General features: G+C 48.8%; 1 protein-coding gene across 1 annotated transcript in view; it reads left to right on the top strand.

Annotated features, from left to right (window-relative positions):
* Positions 1–15,484, top strand: part of LOC129714492 (phospholipid phosphatase 3-like) — a 67,596-nt gene that overhangs the window by 37,085 nt on the left and 15,027 nt on the right. The window contains exons 3-4 of the mRNA XM_055664133.1: positions 9,742–10,022; positions 12,212–12,269. Coding sequence (XP_055520108.1) covers positions 9,742–10,022; positions 12,212–12,269 — 339 coding nt within the window. The remainder of the gene's footprint in view (positions 1–9,741; positions 10,023–12,211; positions 12,270–15,484) is intronic.

The raw sequence follows: 15,484 nt of genomic DNA, 5'->3' as shown, positions 1-15,484 counted from the left end.
CAGCGGTAGAGTTGCTGCCTTACATCGCTTGCAGCGGCAGAGATCCGGGTTCCATCCCGACTACGGGCGCTGTCTGTACGGAGCTTGTCCGCTCTCCCCGTGATCTGCGTGGGTTTTCTCCGAGATCTTCCGTTTCTTCCTACACTTAAAAGACGTACAGGTTAAGTCAAGTCAAGTCAAGTCAAGTTTATTTGTCACATACACATACGAGATGTGCAGTGAAATGAAAGTGGCAATGCTCGCGGACTTTTGTGCAAAAGACAAACAAAAAAACAACCAAACAAATTATAAACACAATCATAACACACATATTCTTTTACATAATAAATAATGGAAGGAAAAACATTCTGTAGAGTTAGTCCCTGGTGAGATAGGCGTTTACAGTCCGAATTGCCTCTGGGAAGAAACTCCTTCTCAACCTCTCCGTTCTCACCGCATGGCAACGGAGGCGTTTGCCTGACCGTAGCAGCTGGAACAGTCCGTTGCAGGGGTGGAAGGGATCTCCCATGATTTTGTTTGCTCTGGAGTTGCACCTCCTGTTGTATAGTTCCTGCAGGGGGGCGAGTGAAGTTCCCATAGTGCGTTCGGCCGAACGCACTACTCTCTGCAGAGCCTTCTTGTCCTTGGCAGAGCAATTCCCAAACCAGATGGTAATGTTCCCGGACAAGATGCTTTCCACCGCCGCTGCGTAGAAGCACTGGAGGATCCTCGGAGACACTGGCTTGGTATAAGTGCAAATTGTCCCTAGTGTGTGCAAGATAGCGTTAAGGTGCGGGGATCGCTGGTCGGCGCAGACTCAGTGGGCCGAAGGGCCTGTTTTCCTGCTGTATTTCTAAACTCAACTAAAGTACGTGGATGGAAAGGTTTAGCGGGATATATGGGCCAAACGCGGGCAGGTGGGAACCAGTGTAGATGGGGCATCTTGGTCAGCATGGGGAAGTTGGACTGAATGGCCTGTTTCCATGCTGTATGACTCTGTGGACATTGTGGACGGAGGGGGGGAGAGGAGGAAGCGTTACAGAATATTAGAGAGACATGACTTAATAAAAAATAATGACACCCACATCACCACATTCCTGACTTAATTGAGTTTTGTAATATGTGGTGGGCAGATTAATAAAAGGTTTCAGTTATTATTTGGCAATGAACTAAATTAAAATATTTCAATCAAAGCTAATCACTTTAGGATTAGATAGTTTAGTTTATGGTCAGATGCAGTGAGAAGATTTTTGTTGCATGCTATCCAGTCAGCAGAAAGACCGTCAGAGCAGACCTGGTGGGCCGAATGACCTGTTTCCACGCTGTATCTCTAAACTAAACTACACTGTATAGATGATTGCAATCAAGCCTTCAAAGTGCACAGAAGATAGACACAACATACTGGAGTAACTCAGCGGGTCAGGCAGCATCTCTGGAGATTAAGCATCTGGTGACATTTAGGGTTGGAACCCTTCTTCGCAAAGTATAGCTACAGGATAAAGGGAATAGCGTTTAGTCCAAGATAAAGTCCGATGAAAGTGGTCTCCAATGAGGTAGATGGTAGATCAGGACCTCACTCCCATTGGTGATAGGATGGTTCATTCACTAGTTCCATCAATTTCACATAACTTTAATCACAGGTAGAGTCATTGAGACTCGCAGCACAGAAACAGGCCCTTCGGCCCACTTAGTTCATGCTGACCCTCAATCACCAATTCACTGATCTACACAGGAAACCCTCGGACTGTCTTTGATCGGACTCTCCTTGCTTTATCTTGCAGTAAACGTCACTCATGTTATTCCCTTTATCCTGTATCTGTACACTGCGGACGGCTCGATTGTTATCATGTATCGTCTTTCCGCTGACTGGTTAGCGCGCAACAAAAGTGTTTCACTGCAGCTCGGTATATGTGACAATAAACTAACTACGATGACTATGGATGGATTCAGTTTGGTTACAACTGGTGTCAGGTGCTGACATTTGAATTGAATTGAATATAGTCCACAAGTCACAGTGCAATTCTTTGCTTGACCACCCAAAGGTATGCAAATAGTCAGCACCTAAAGGGCACTGTCAGTTACAAAGTACCCTGCGCTGGGTCCCCCTTTGTTTCCCCCCCACCCCTCCCTCGTGGCAGTTCCCCAATGCCGGCTCCTCTTTTGTTCTCCCCCCCCCCTCTTACAGTGGTCCCCCCTTTCACTAAGAGGGGTCAGCTTTTCGGACAGGGTGTGGTTAGGGAATACATGACAGAATGTCACGTCCAAGTCGCTCGTTATTTCCGGCTTCCTTGACATCCTGTGGATCTTCTGTGGCATCCCGTGGTGACACGAGATACCATTAGTCAGTGCCCGTCGTCAGATATCCTGAGCTGGCATTGCATTGAGGAAGTGTAGCGTGTTCCCGTATGACGTGACTGATTCAAACACTCGCTCCCTCTGTTTCATCTGCTGTGTGTCACTTCAAATGTGTAGGAAGGAACTGCGGGTGCTGGTTTAAACCGAAGATAGACACAAATGGCTCGGATATCTCAGCGGGTCAGGCAGCATCTCTGGAGAAAGGTAGACAAAAGTGCTGGAGAAACTCAGCGGGTGCAGCAGCATCTATGGAGCGAAGGAAATAGGCGACGTTTCAGGCCGAAACTCTTCTTCAGACTGAGAGTCAGGGGAAAAGGAAATGAGAGATATGGAAGGTGGTGTAGAGAGATATAGAACAAATGAATGAGAGGATGGAGCAGAACTCTCATCAGAGAGAGGAGGGGAACTTCTTCAAAGTAGACATACCCTGAGGAGATTTTGCAGAGGAGCAGACGAAATGTGCAGGAAGGAACTGCAGATGCTGGTTTAAACTGAAGATAGACACTAAACATAACCTGGTCCACTGAAGCCCAGCAGACATCCATTGCTTGCTATTATTTAGAGATACAGTGTGGAAACAGGCCCTTCGGCCCACCGAGCCTGTGCTGTTATCACTCCCCTACACACACCAGGGGCAATTTTTAATTTATACATTTATAGCAAACCAATTAACCTACAAACCTGTACATTTTTGGAGTGTGGGAGGAAACTGAAGATCTCGGAGAAAATGCATGCGGTCACAGGAAGAACATACAAACTCCGTACAGACAGCACCCGTAGTCAGGATTGAACCCAGGGTCTCTGGCACTACAAGGCAGTAGGTACATCACCGTGCCACACTTTGTTGCTACTTATCACCGCTACATTTCTAATGGCTCTGTTTGGCTAGTGTAGATTGGACATGTTGGTCGGTATGGGGAAGATGGGTCAAAGGGCCTGTTTCCATGCTCTATGACTCTATTCAAGACTTCCCCCTTATCCTTAAACTGTGACCCCTTGTTCTGGACTTCCCCAACATCCTTCTCACCACTCCCGTCCGGCAGCACAGAGACAGGCCCTTCGGCCCATCGAGTCCACATCAACCAGCAATCCTTGCACACTAACACTTTTCTACGCACACTAGTGACAATTTTACATTTACACATTTTAATCCAAGCCAATTAACCTACAAACCTGTGCGCCTTTAGAGTGGTCAAGAAGGAACTGCAGATGCTGGAAAATCTTCAAGAAGGATTTCCAGTCTGAAGATGGGTTTCGGCCCGAAACGTTACCTATCTCCTTCGCTCCATAGATGCTGCTGCACCCGCTGAGTTTCTCCAGCACTTTTGTGTCCCTTCGCCTTTAGAGTGGGTTCTTTTTTAATCGTTTGCTCTCAATTATTTTACCATAGATTACTTAAACGACATGCTAGAATTATAGCATTTGTATTGGGGTAGCTTTAGAAGAATCTGAATTTGAAGCAAGTAAGGTGGTTTAGTTGGAGATGAAAGGTGTGCCGCTGGTGTTTATCGTGAACAGAGCCAAGCTGGGCAAGGTTAAAGTTGGGACATTATATAACTTGGCAAGGTGCTGTTTGCATTCAGAGTTTACAAGCTGCAACAAGGCAAGGGATTAATCGGAGAGTCTTGTTCCTGCAAGGAAATGTGTGAAAAGGAACTGCAGACTCTGGTTTATACCGAAGATTGACTCAAAAAGCTGGAGTAACTCAGCAGGACAGGCGGCAACTCTGGATGGGTGACGTTTCAGGACGTCTCAACCCGAAAAGTCACCTATTCCTTTTCTCCGGAGATGCTGCCCGACCCGCTGAGTTACTGCAGCATTTTGTGTCCGTCTTCCCACAAGGAAATGATTTGGCCCCAACCGACTGTAAGGAAAGCGAGCTGGGACTGATACCTGTGGGAATCCGGCTGAGGTACAAAAGACGACATCAATCAGTGCTTTCAGGAGCAGGAACACTGTGACATGGGAACTGTACACGGGTTCATTGTGAAGGTGATTTAATAAGTTGGCCTTATTAAGGGCCTGTCCCACTTACACGACCTAATTCACCGCCTCTGCCGAGTTTGCCCTTGACTCACACTCGCAGCATGGTCGTCACGAGGAGGTCGTAGGCAGGCCGCGATGCTCGTCTTAGGTACTCGTGGTATGATGTAGGTTGGCGCGTTTTTCCAGCATGACGAAAAATGTCCACGAGTAAAAAAGGTCGTGAAAGTGGGACAGGCCCTTTACTTTGAAGACTTTGTTCTTTTAATGTTTGGATCATGCATCTCATTCGCGGAGGAGATTTATTCATAATTACACCAGGGAATTATCACAGGCATAGATTTTATGAGCTGAACTTACACCATTATTGATTCATTCCTTCGTCAAGTCAAGTCAAGTCAAGTCAAGTTTATTTGTCACATACACATACGAGATGTGCAGTGAAATGAAAGTGGCAATGCTCGCGGAACAACAAAACAACCAAACAAATTATAAACACAATCATAACACACATATTATTTTACATAATAAATAATAGAAGGAAAAACGTTCTGTACAGTTAGTCCCTGGTGAGAAAGGCGTTTACAGTCCGAATTGCCTCTGGGAAGAAACTCCTTCTCAACCTCTCCGTTCTCACTGCATGGCAACGGAGGCGTTTGCCTGACCGTAGCGGCTGGAACAGTCTGTTGCAGGGGTGGAAGAGGTCTCTCATGATTTTGTTTGCTCTGGAGTTGCACCTCCTGTTGTATAGTTCCTGCAGGGGGGTGAGTGAAGTTCCCATAGTGCGTTCGGCTGAACGCACTACTCTCTGCAGAGCCTTCTTGTCCTTGGCAGAGCAATTCCCGAACCAGATGGTAATGTTCCCGGACAAGATGCTTTCCACCGCCGCTGCGTAGAAGCACTGGAGGATCCTCGGAGACACTCTGAATTTCCTCAATTGCCTGAGGTGGTAAAGGCGCTGCCTTGCCTTACTCACCAGTGCTGAGGCGTGTGATGACCATGTCATATCCTCAGAGATGTGGACTCCCAGATATTTAAAACAGTTCACCCTATCCACAGGATCCCCATTTATACTCAGTGTTCGTCAAATCATTGTGTAATAAGCAGCCTTGCTTTGGAGACCGTGCCACGCTCCTGTGCAGTAACTCACTCTGACGTATAAACCTTCCCTCGTCGTGACAAGACCCACGATGGCCATAACATCTGGAAGGAAAGGAGCAGCCAAGTAAAAAGATAGCCACTGTGAGCAAGAGCTTATCATCCCTAACCAGTGATGTCATTGCATTTATAATAGGGAACGATATTAACACATTGCGTATATTTTGCAAGGAGTCTAAATCAGAGGATGTGGTTTTAAAGGGATTGGGGTGACAGGGTTGCGCAGTGGAAGAGTTGCTGCCTTAAGGGCCTGTCCCACTTGGAGATTTTTTTGTGCCATCTGCCGGCATCATTGACTGGCGTATCAGGTCACTGAAACGTCACAGCGTGATGACGTATGACGTGCGATGTTTTTTCAAGTATCGCAACGATTTTCCTTGTCGCCGCTGGTTTTGAAATGTTCTAAATCTTTTGGCGACACTGATATGACGCCGAATAAAAAATTGGCAAGTGGGACTTGCAGAGCCAGACACACGATCCTGACTCTGGGTGCGGTCTGTGCAGAGCTTGTACTTTGTGTGACCTGTTGTTTAAGATGGAGCTGCAGATGCTGGAAATCGTAGAGATGCTACACTTGTCGTTTCACCTCCCCCCTTGACTCCATTCAAGGACCCAAGCAGTTGTTCCAGGTGTGGCAGAGGTTCACCTGCACCTCCTCCAACCTCATCCATTGCATCCGCTGCTCTAGGTGTCAGCTGATCTACATCGGTGAGACCAAGCGTAGGCTTGGCGATCGTTTCGCCCAACACCTCCGCTCGGTCCGCATTAACCAACCTGATCTCCCGGTGGCTCAGCACTTCAACTCCCCCTCCCATTCTGAATCCCACCTTTCTGTCCTGGGCCTCCTCCATGACCAGAGTGAGGACCACTGTAAATTGGAGGAGCAGCACCTCATATTCTGCTTGGGCAGTCTGCACCCTAGCGGCATGAACATTGACTTCTCTAATTTCAGGAAGTCCTTACTTTCTCCTCCCCTTCTCAGCTCTCCCTCGGCCCACTGACTCCTCCTCTTCCTTTCTTCTTCCTGCCCCCTCCACCTCCCCTCCCCCTCACATCAGTCTGAAGAAGGGTTTCGGCCCAAAACTTTGCCTAATTCCTTCGCTCCATAGATGCTGCCTCACCCGCTGAGTTTCTCCAGCATTTTAGTCTACATTTATGTGGCCTGTTTGTGTTTCCTCCGGTTTTGTTTGTAGGTTAATTAGCTTGGGTAAAATTATACATTTTCTCTTGTGTGTGTGTGTAGGATAGTGTTAGTGTCGCTGGTCAGCGTGGACTCTGTACTCTATCTCTAAACTAAACGAAATAACTCTGGGATGTGGGAGGAAACCGGAGCACCTGGAGAAAACCCCCGTGGTCTCAGGGAGAATGTGCTGACACTGAACAGACAGCACCCGAGGTCAGAATCAAACCCGGGTCTCTGGCACGGTGGAACAGCAGCTCCACCCGCTGCACCGCTGTTGTATTTGATAGCAGCTCAGTGAAGTTCAGGAGGTAACACAGCTACTGACAAAGCGGTCGGTGGGTCTCTGGCAGATGCGGGCCGTGCAGTGTGGGGGGGATAAGACGGGAGTGATCGAGGCTGGAAGAACCAGCAAGATTTTCATCAAGGGATGCAGATGAGATCATAAACCACAAGGCTGTGGATTTCTTTACCAAAGGCCTCGCACCAGACATTAATCACAACCATTTGTTGTGTTTAGGCAGCTAGCTTTCACCCAGCACCTTATCGAAACTTCAAGACGTCTCAAAGTATTCTCAGTCAATTAATTGCTTGGTGAAGCCTGATCGTTGCTTTGTGGACAGATGCAGCCGGCCATAAGAAATGGCTGAGTCAGCTGGGACTAAACTTGTTTCAGTTCAGAAAAATTCGACATCTTATTGAAATGTAAATGTCGAGGTGTCTCAATGAGAGGTGTTTCACAGAGGAATCTACAAAGCAGGGATGCAGTCTGAACAGTCTTGCCTGAAGAAGGGTCTCGACCCAATACGTCACCCATTCCTTCCATCCAGAGATGCTGCCTGTCCCGCTGAGTTGCTCCAGCATTTTGTGTCTATCTTCAGTCTCGGGGCAATGTTTTTTAGCTTAGTTTAGCAGTACAGAAAGGAAATAGGCCCCTTGGCATGCCGACCAGCGATCCCCGCACACTAACACTATCCCACACACACACACACACACACACACACACACACACGCACACACGCACGCACACACACGCTCACACACGCGCACACACACACACACACGCACACGCACACGCACGCACACGCGCACACACACACACACACACACACACACACACACACACACACACGCACAAACACAGGGTCATGCGCGCACACACACACACACAGGGCCATGCACACACACACACGCACGCATGCACACACACACACACACACACACACACACACACTAGGGATAATTTACACTAATACCAAGCCAATTAGCTGACAAACCTGCACGTCTTTAGAGTGTGGGAGGAAACCAGAGAACCCGGACAAAACCCACGCTGGTCACGGGGAGAAGGTACAAACTCTGTACAGACAGCACCCATAGTCAGGATCGAACCTGGGTCTCAGGCACTGAAAGGCAGCAAATGTTCCACCGTGCCTCCCAGGTGGAATTTGAAGGAAAGATCTTGGGTTTGAAGTGCCTCGATACCTGGGGCGTGGCTGTCATTGCAAACACTCCCTCCTCCCCGTGACTGGATGGGGTTAATAAAACTGCCTTGCTGTGTCAGCAGTTTCTTCCCGCAGAGGAATTCCTGTTTGTTAGTGACACGCTGGATGTCATCTGCGCTTGCATGTCCGTGCCCCCTCCCCCAGTGCTGAACAATGCTGGCAAAGGGGAGGGGGCACACACTCGTGTGCTGCGGAAATTACCTTGGCATTGCCGTTGCAACGACATAGATGTCAAGTCTGCCTTGGACGTGACATGTCTGCCGTGCTATAACTGAGTGGAAGACACAAATGGGAGGAGTAAGGTCAGGTCAACGAGTTAGCTGCCTGATGCGCAGACACAAATAGAACCTTACGTTGCTTTGATTTGGCAGAGGATGTTACTTGAGGAAACTTGAAAGGTCAGCGTGTACCTTGAATGAACAATAATTTACCAACTACGCAAATGCAGCGTCCGTTTCCCACTGCCTTAAATAACAATAGCCCTGTCGCCCCGACCTTGAGCCGTAATGAATGGAGTTGCCACGGGAAGTTTGTGTTAATCACTGCATGAATCAGATTGCAAAGCTCAGCAAGTTTACCCTGTGTGTGTCCTGCATTGGTAGTGGTGGCCAGTGGGGTGGGATTGGCAGCCTCCGTAACTCAGTAACAGGCCCTTAGGCCCGGTATACCCATGCTGAACCATGGTGCCAAGTTAAACTAATCTCTTCTGCCTGCAGGGAGATTAGTCCATATCCCTCCATCCATTCCCTGCATATCTATGTTACCTATCTAAAAACCTCTTAAACAGTGGCACAGCGGTGGGGTTGTTGTCTCACTGCGCCAGAGACCTGGGTTCGATTCTGACTACGGGTGCTGTCTGTGTGGAGTTTGCTCGTCATCCCCGTGACTGTGTGGGTTTTCTCCAGGAGAAAGGAGAAGGGAAGAGGAGGAGCCCAAGGGCTGAGGGAGAGCCCCTCCCCTTCCCAGCTCTCCGTCAGCCCTCAGGCTCCTCCTCTTCCTATAAAATGATGAAAGGACCGGACAAACTAGATGCAGGAAAAATGTTCCCAATGTCGGGCCAGTCCAGAACCTTTTTCGCCCAGAGAGTTGTGAATTTGTGGAATTCCCTGCCACAGAGGGCAGTGGAGGCCAAGTCACTGGATGGATTTAAGAGAGAGTTAGATAGAGCTCTCGGGGCTAGTGGAGTCAAGGGATATGGGGAGAAGGCAGGCACGGGTTCTTGATAGGGAACGATCAGCCATGATCACAATGAATGGCGGTGCTGGCTCGAAGGGCTGAATGGCCTCCTCCTGCACCTATTTTCTATGTTTCTATGTAAATGGTAGCTTGATAAATGGTGGCAAAACATGGCGGCTCGTGCATGCGTGATCTTTGCGAAAACAATGTTACGCACACGTGTCTATAAAACAGCTCTGAAACATTGGACCTTGTGCATGTCCAGATCCGTTCCACACTCCCAGCGGTGGAAGGTGTGACCCAACTGTGTTGACAGAGAAGGAAGGATGAGGAGGGTGATGAAATGGCACACAATTCATTATTTCTCTCCCCCCCCCACCCCCTCCATTTCTTTTTGTTTCCCCGCAGATCGCCTTCAGTGAGAGTTACAGGATCCGCTGCCTAAAGGAGAAGACCAAGTCGTTTGTCTCCAATCCCTACGTCTCGGTAATCTATAAGCAGGTTGGCTGCTTCCTGTTTGGCTGTGCCGTGAGTCAGTCGCTCACCGATTTGGCAAAGGTGGCCGTGGGCAGGCTGAGGCCCAACTTCCTGTCCGTCTGCAAGCCCGACTTCACCAAGATCAACTGTTCCCGGGGATACATCGAGATTTACGACTGCAACGGAACGGACTCTGCAGTCACCGAGGGCAGGTGGGGCGCTGGTGGCAATTGTCTCTGTTTAGCGCGTGTCGTGATTTCCCACCGAACCAGGCACTGCCCACCGCCAATCTGTCTCCCGGCCCAGTCTGGGGTGGGTGTTGCATCCAGCTGCTGGTTATACCCTGCTGGGACTTTACGCTGGGAATCTAGTTACGTTCTGCTGGGACTCCAGTGTTGCCCCTGTCCCACTTAGGAAACCTGAACGGAAACCTCTGGAGACTTTGCGCCCCACCCAAGGTTTCCGTGCGGTTCCCGGAGGTTGCAGGTGGTGGAAGCAGGTAGGGAGACTGACAAAAACCTCCGGGAACCTCCAAGAACCGCACGGAAAACCTTGGGTGGGGCGCAAAGTCTCCAGAGGTTTCCGTTCAGGTGTCCTAAGTGGGACAGGGGCATTAAACTCTACTGGGACTCCAGTTAGACTTTGTTTAGACTCTGTCTAGGACCAGAGGACATAGCCTCAAAATAAATTAAGGGGTAGCAGAATAAGGGATAAGCCATTTAGGACGGAGATGAGGTAAAACTTTTTCACATTGTGAATCTGTGGAATTCTCTGCCTCAGAGGACAGTGGAGGCCAATTCTCTGGATGCTTTCAAGAGAGAGTTAGATAGGGCTCATAAAGATAGCGTAGTCAGGGGTTATGGGGAGAAGGCAGGAACGGGGTACTGATTGGGGATGATCAGCCATGATCACATTGAATGGCGGTGCTGGCTCGAAGGGCCGAATGGCCTACTCCTGCACCTAATGTCTATTGTCTATTGTCTAAAGGGACGTATATTTAGAAAGTTGCTGAGTTGGAATTTCTTCTAGTGAGAGGGGGGTGGTGAATCTGTAGAATTCATTGCCACAGACGGCTGTGGAGGCCAAGTCAATGGATATTTTTAAGGTGGAGATTGGCAGATTTTTGATTAGTACGGGTGTCTGGGGTTATGGGGAGAAGGCAGGAGAATGGGGTTGAGAGGGTGAGATAGATCAGCCATGAGTGCATGGTGGGGCCGAATGGCCTGATTCTGTTCCTGTGAACTTACGAACTTGTGAAAGTGGCTGTTCCACCCACTTTCCTAAAGAGGCAATTATGATTGGCAATAAACGCCAGGAAAGCCAGGTCCCATGACTTAAACAAACATAGCTGGCTCATTCTCTGTATGTCACCAAACACCAGAGGTTAGATTAGGTGTGACTATCCGAATCCTACTGTCATGCACTCTTGTGTGAAGATGTTGAGCAGCACATGCGTAACACGCAAGATATATCATTACCCATTGAAGTACCTGTAGAGTCTCTCTGGCTTAGAGCTCTTCCTTTCACCTGAGTGATAGTCATATTGCCAGGACTCAAGGGCCTGAGCTACAGGGAGAGGTTGAGCAGGCTGGGACTCTATTCCTTGGAGCGCAGGAGGATGAGGGGTGATCTTATAGAGATGTACAAATTAATGAGAGGAATAGATCGGGTAGACACACAGAATCTCTTGCCCAGAGGACATGGGTTTAAGGTGAGGGGAAAAGATTTAATCGGAAGCTGAGGGGCACCTTCATCACACAAAGGGTAATGCGGTAGTTGAGGCTGGGACTATTGCAAGGTTTAAGAAACATTTAGACGGGTACAGATCAGACTGAAGAAGAGTCTCGACCCGAAACGTCACCCATTCCTTCTGTCCAGAGATGCTGTCTGACCTGCTGAGTTACTCCAGCATTTTGTGTCGATATTTGATTTAAACCAGCATCTGCACTTCTTTCCAATACATTTAGACGGGTACACAGATAGGACCGGTTTAGAGGGATATGGGCCAAACTCAGGCAGGCGGGGACTGTAGAATCTACTAAATCCCACGACAGAAAGCAAAGAGCAAACAAGACTGAGCTGAGCCAGACACCTTGTGTCATGTTTATTCCAGAGGCCTCTTTTTACTTTCATTCCCACTAATCATAACCAGTGTGCAGATAAGGCCAATGAGTGTGTCTGACCTTGGGGTTGTTATTGATCTGTTGGGGCTGGACCTACTCGTTGGCTGCAGGCGGGCCTTGCGTAATAGGTTGTATGCAAAACCAACGTGGGTGTGAGAGAGCCACAGGACTAGTGTAGTTGGGGCATGTTGGTGAGAGGGGCAAGTTGGGGCCTAAGGGCCTGTTTCCACTCGGTACGACTGTGTGACTCACGTTGGCTGTTGTGTTTTCACTTTCAGGAAGTCGTTCTATTCGGGCCACGCCTCCTTCGCCATGTACGCCCTTCTCTACCTGGCGGTGAGTGTTTGATTCAGCATGTCCCATTGACCAGCACTAGGCCCACACGAGTTCTAACCTGCACTGCTCTTAATGCTCTGTGCCATGGGGAGGGAGAAGGCACTACTGTCATCTCAGTGAAGCGCTGAACTCAGTAGTTTGGTGTTTGCAGTTTAGTTTATTGTTGCGTGTCCTCACGGGCGGTGAACGGCTTTTGTTGCGGGCGCAACGATGCAATAGAAATGTATTTATCCCAGGAGGGACATTGGTCTGCCAACAGTCACAAAACACAACAAGATACATGAGAAACATGACATTAAACTGACAAGTGGGAAGTCCATGATTGGGGATGAGCAAAGAATGGGGAGGGGGGTGGGGGGAAGGGGAGTCAGTCTACCCCACGACAGAAGGGGGAGGAGTTGTTCAGTTTGATAGCCCCAGGGAAGAAGGATCTCCTGTGGCGTTCTGTGCTGCATCTTGGGTGGAACCAGTCTGTTGCTGAAGGTGCTCCTCAGGTTGACCAGTGTGTGTCATGGAGGGGGTGGGCTGTATTGTCCAGGATGCTCCGCAGTTTAAGGAGCATCCTCTCCTCCAAGACGATCTGACTATCCAGAGGGTTGTGAATTTGTGGAATTCCCTGCCACAGTGGAGGCCAAATCACTGGATGGATTTAAGAGAGAGTTAGATAGAGCTCTAGGGCTAGTGGAATCAAGGGATGTGGGGAGAAGGCAGGCACGGGTTATCAAGTCAAGTTTATTCGTCATGTACACATACGAGATGTGCACATACGAGATGTGCAGTGAAATGAAAAGTTATTGATTGGGGACAATCAGCCATGATCACAATGAATGGCGGTGCTGGCTCGAAGGGCCGAATGGCCTCCTCCTGCACCTATTACGTATATTTCTATGTTTCTATCAAGTCAGCGGACAATCCGTGATTACAGTCGAGCCATTTACAATATATAGATACATGATTAGAAACACTTGGACAGGAATATGACACAAAATGCTGGAGTAACTCAGCAGGTGAGGCAGCAATCTGTATGAGTAAGAGTGTTCGAATTTCAATCTTTGCAGTAACATGGGCCTCGAATGCATGGAAGAGATGTTGCAGAATATTAAGTGGTGGTGAACCACTGTGCAGTCCTTAAGCATCTCTTAAGCGTGTAGCTTTGATGCAGATTTCAAGTTTGCAAACGGGTTGAGAAGCAGCAAGTTGCATCTGCAATGTCAAACCTCTCAAATAATGACCAGATTCTCCAAAGTTACAACCGAGCCCTTTGAAGAATGGGTTCTTTGTTGAAGTGTGGAGGGAGTTTCGCAGGTTTTGCTTGAAAAGCTCTCAGTAGTTTTGTCTGGAAAGCAATCTTCCCCTCAATCAGCAACTATTTTTATCCTGGACGAACCAGTTTTACTGTGGAGTAATGTCGAGTAGCACCAGTGTGAGTTACAGGTGGCACGTTATAAGTTGCATTGGCTCTTCCAGAGGGTCAGGGGGCCACAGTGCCAGTGTCACTTAATCTCTGACTGCTGAGAAAGAATTAGTTGATCACCGAAATGTCACCTATCCAAGTTCTCTAGAGATGCTCTAGATGTCAGCAGATCTATATCGGTGAGACCAAGCGGAGGTTGGGCGATCGTTTCGCCGAACACCTCCGCTCGGTCCGCAATAACCAAGCTGACCTCCCGGTGGCTCAGCACTTCAACTCCCCCTCCCACTCCGTCTCCGACCTCTCTGTCCTGGGTCTCCTCCATGGCCACAGCGAGCAGCACCGGAAATTGGAGGAACAGCACCTCATATTCCGTTTGGGGAGTCTGCACCCCGGGGGCATGAACATCGAATTCTCCCAATTTTGTTAGTCCTTGCTGTCTCCTCCCCCTCCTCAGCCCCCCTGCTGTCTCCTCCCATCCCCCAGCCTTCGGGCTCCTCCTCCTTTTCCCTTTCTTGTCCCCGCCCACCCCCGTCCCCGATCAGTCTGAAGAAGGTTTTCGGCCCGAAACGTTGCCTATTTCCTTCGCTCCATAGATGCTGCTGCACCCGCTGAGTTTCTCCAGCTTTTTTGTGTAACCTTCGATTCTCCAGCATCTGCAGTTCCCTCTTAAACTCTCTAGAGATGCTGCCTGAACCACTCACTACTCCAGCACTGTGTGTCTTTTTTTGGTAAACCAGCATCTGCAGTTCCTTGTGTCTATTCTTCTGCTTACATGTGACCCAGGAACCTCTATCCCCTACATATCCATGTGCTTAGTTTAAGTTGGCTAAGTGAACAGCTCTTAAATGTCACTATCGTATCTACCTCCACCACCACCTCTGACAATCGTTCCAGCCACCCACTACTCTCTGTGCAAAAACCTGCTCCGCACATCTCCTTTAAACTTTCCAGCTCTAACCTTAAAGCCAAGCTCCCTTGGCCTTACATCTCCACCTTGGGAGAAAGAGTAGACTGTCAGAACGTATCATAGGCAAAAATGCTGGAGAAACTCAGCGGGTGAGGCAGCATCTATGGAGCGAAGAAAATAGGCCAAAACCCTGCTTCAGTCTGAGCCTATCAATGCATTTCATGATTTTATATCCTTCTATTAAAGGGCCTGTCCCACTATACGAGATTATTGAAGAGCTCTCCCGAGTTTAAAAATAAAAAAATCAAACTCGTGATAAGTTCGTAGCGGGTACGTCGGAGCTCGGGGCGTCTCTTAGATTCAGATTCAGATTCAGATTCAATTTTAATTGTCATTGTCAGTGTACAGTACAGAGACAACAAAATGCATTTAGCATCTCCCTGGAAGAGCGACATAGCATATGATTTGAATAAATAATAATAAGTGTCCGGGGGGGGGTGGTGATTGGCAGTCACCGAGGTACGTTGTCGAGTACCTGCCGTTAGCGGCTCGTAACGCTAACGGCAGGTACTCGTGAAACCCGGTAAGCCACGAGAGTCCCCGCGTACCTACGAGCGGCTATTACCGTAATTCTCCGAGTTCGAATCAGGGGAAACTCGGGAGAACTCTTGAATTAGCTCGTACAGTGGGACAGGCCCTTCAAACCATATTTGTCTGACGTCCCCTTGTAGCTAATGTGCCTGAATTCATTCGGGCGGCACTGCCCTGTGTCGGTAGAGATGCTCCCTCACAGCGCCAGAGACCCGTGTTCGATCCCGACTACGGGTGCTGTATGTATGGAGTTTGTACGTTCTCCCCGTGACCTGCGTGGGTTTTCTCCGGGAGCTCAGGTTT

Source organism: Leucoraja erinacea, chromosome 39 (genome assembly GCF_028641065.1).
Source record: "Leucoraja erinacea ecotype New England chromosome 39, Leri_hhj_1, whole genome shotgun sequence".
Taxonomy (NCBI): Eukaryota; Metazoa; Chordata; class Chondrichthyes; order Rajiformes; family Rajidae; genus Leucoraja; species Leucoraja erinaceus.
The sequence above is the reverse complement of the archived record's forward strand: the minus strand, read 5'-3'. Positions and strand labels throughout refer to the sequence as shown.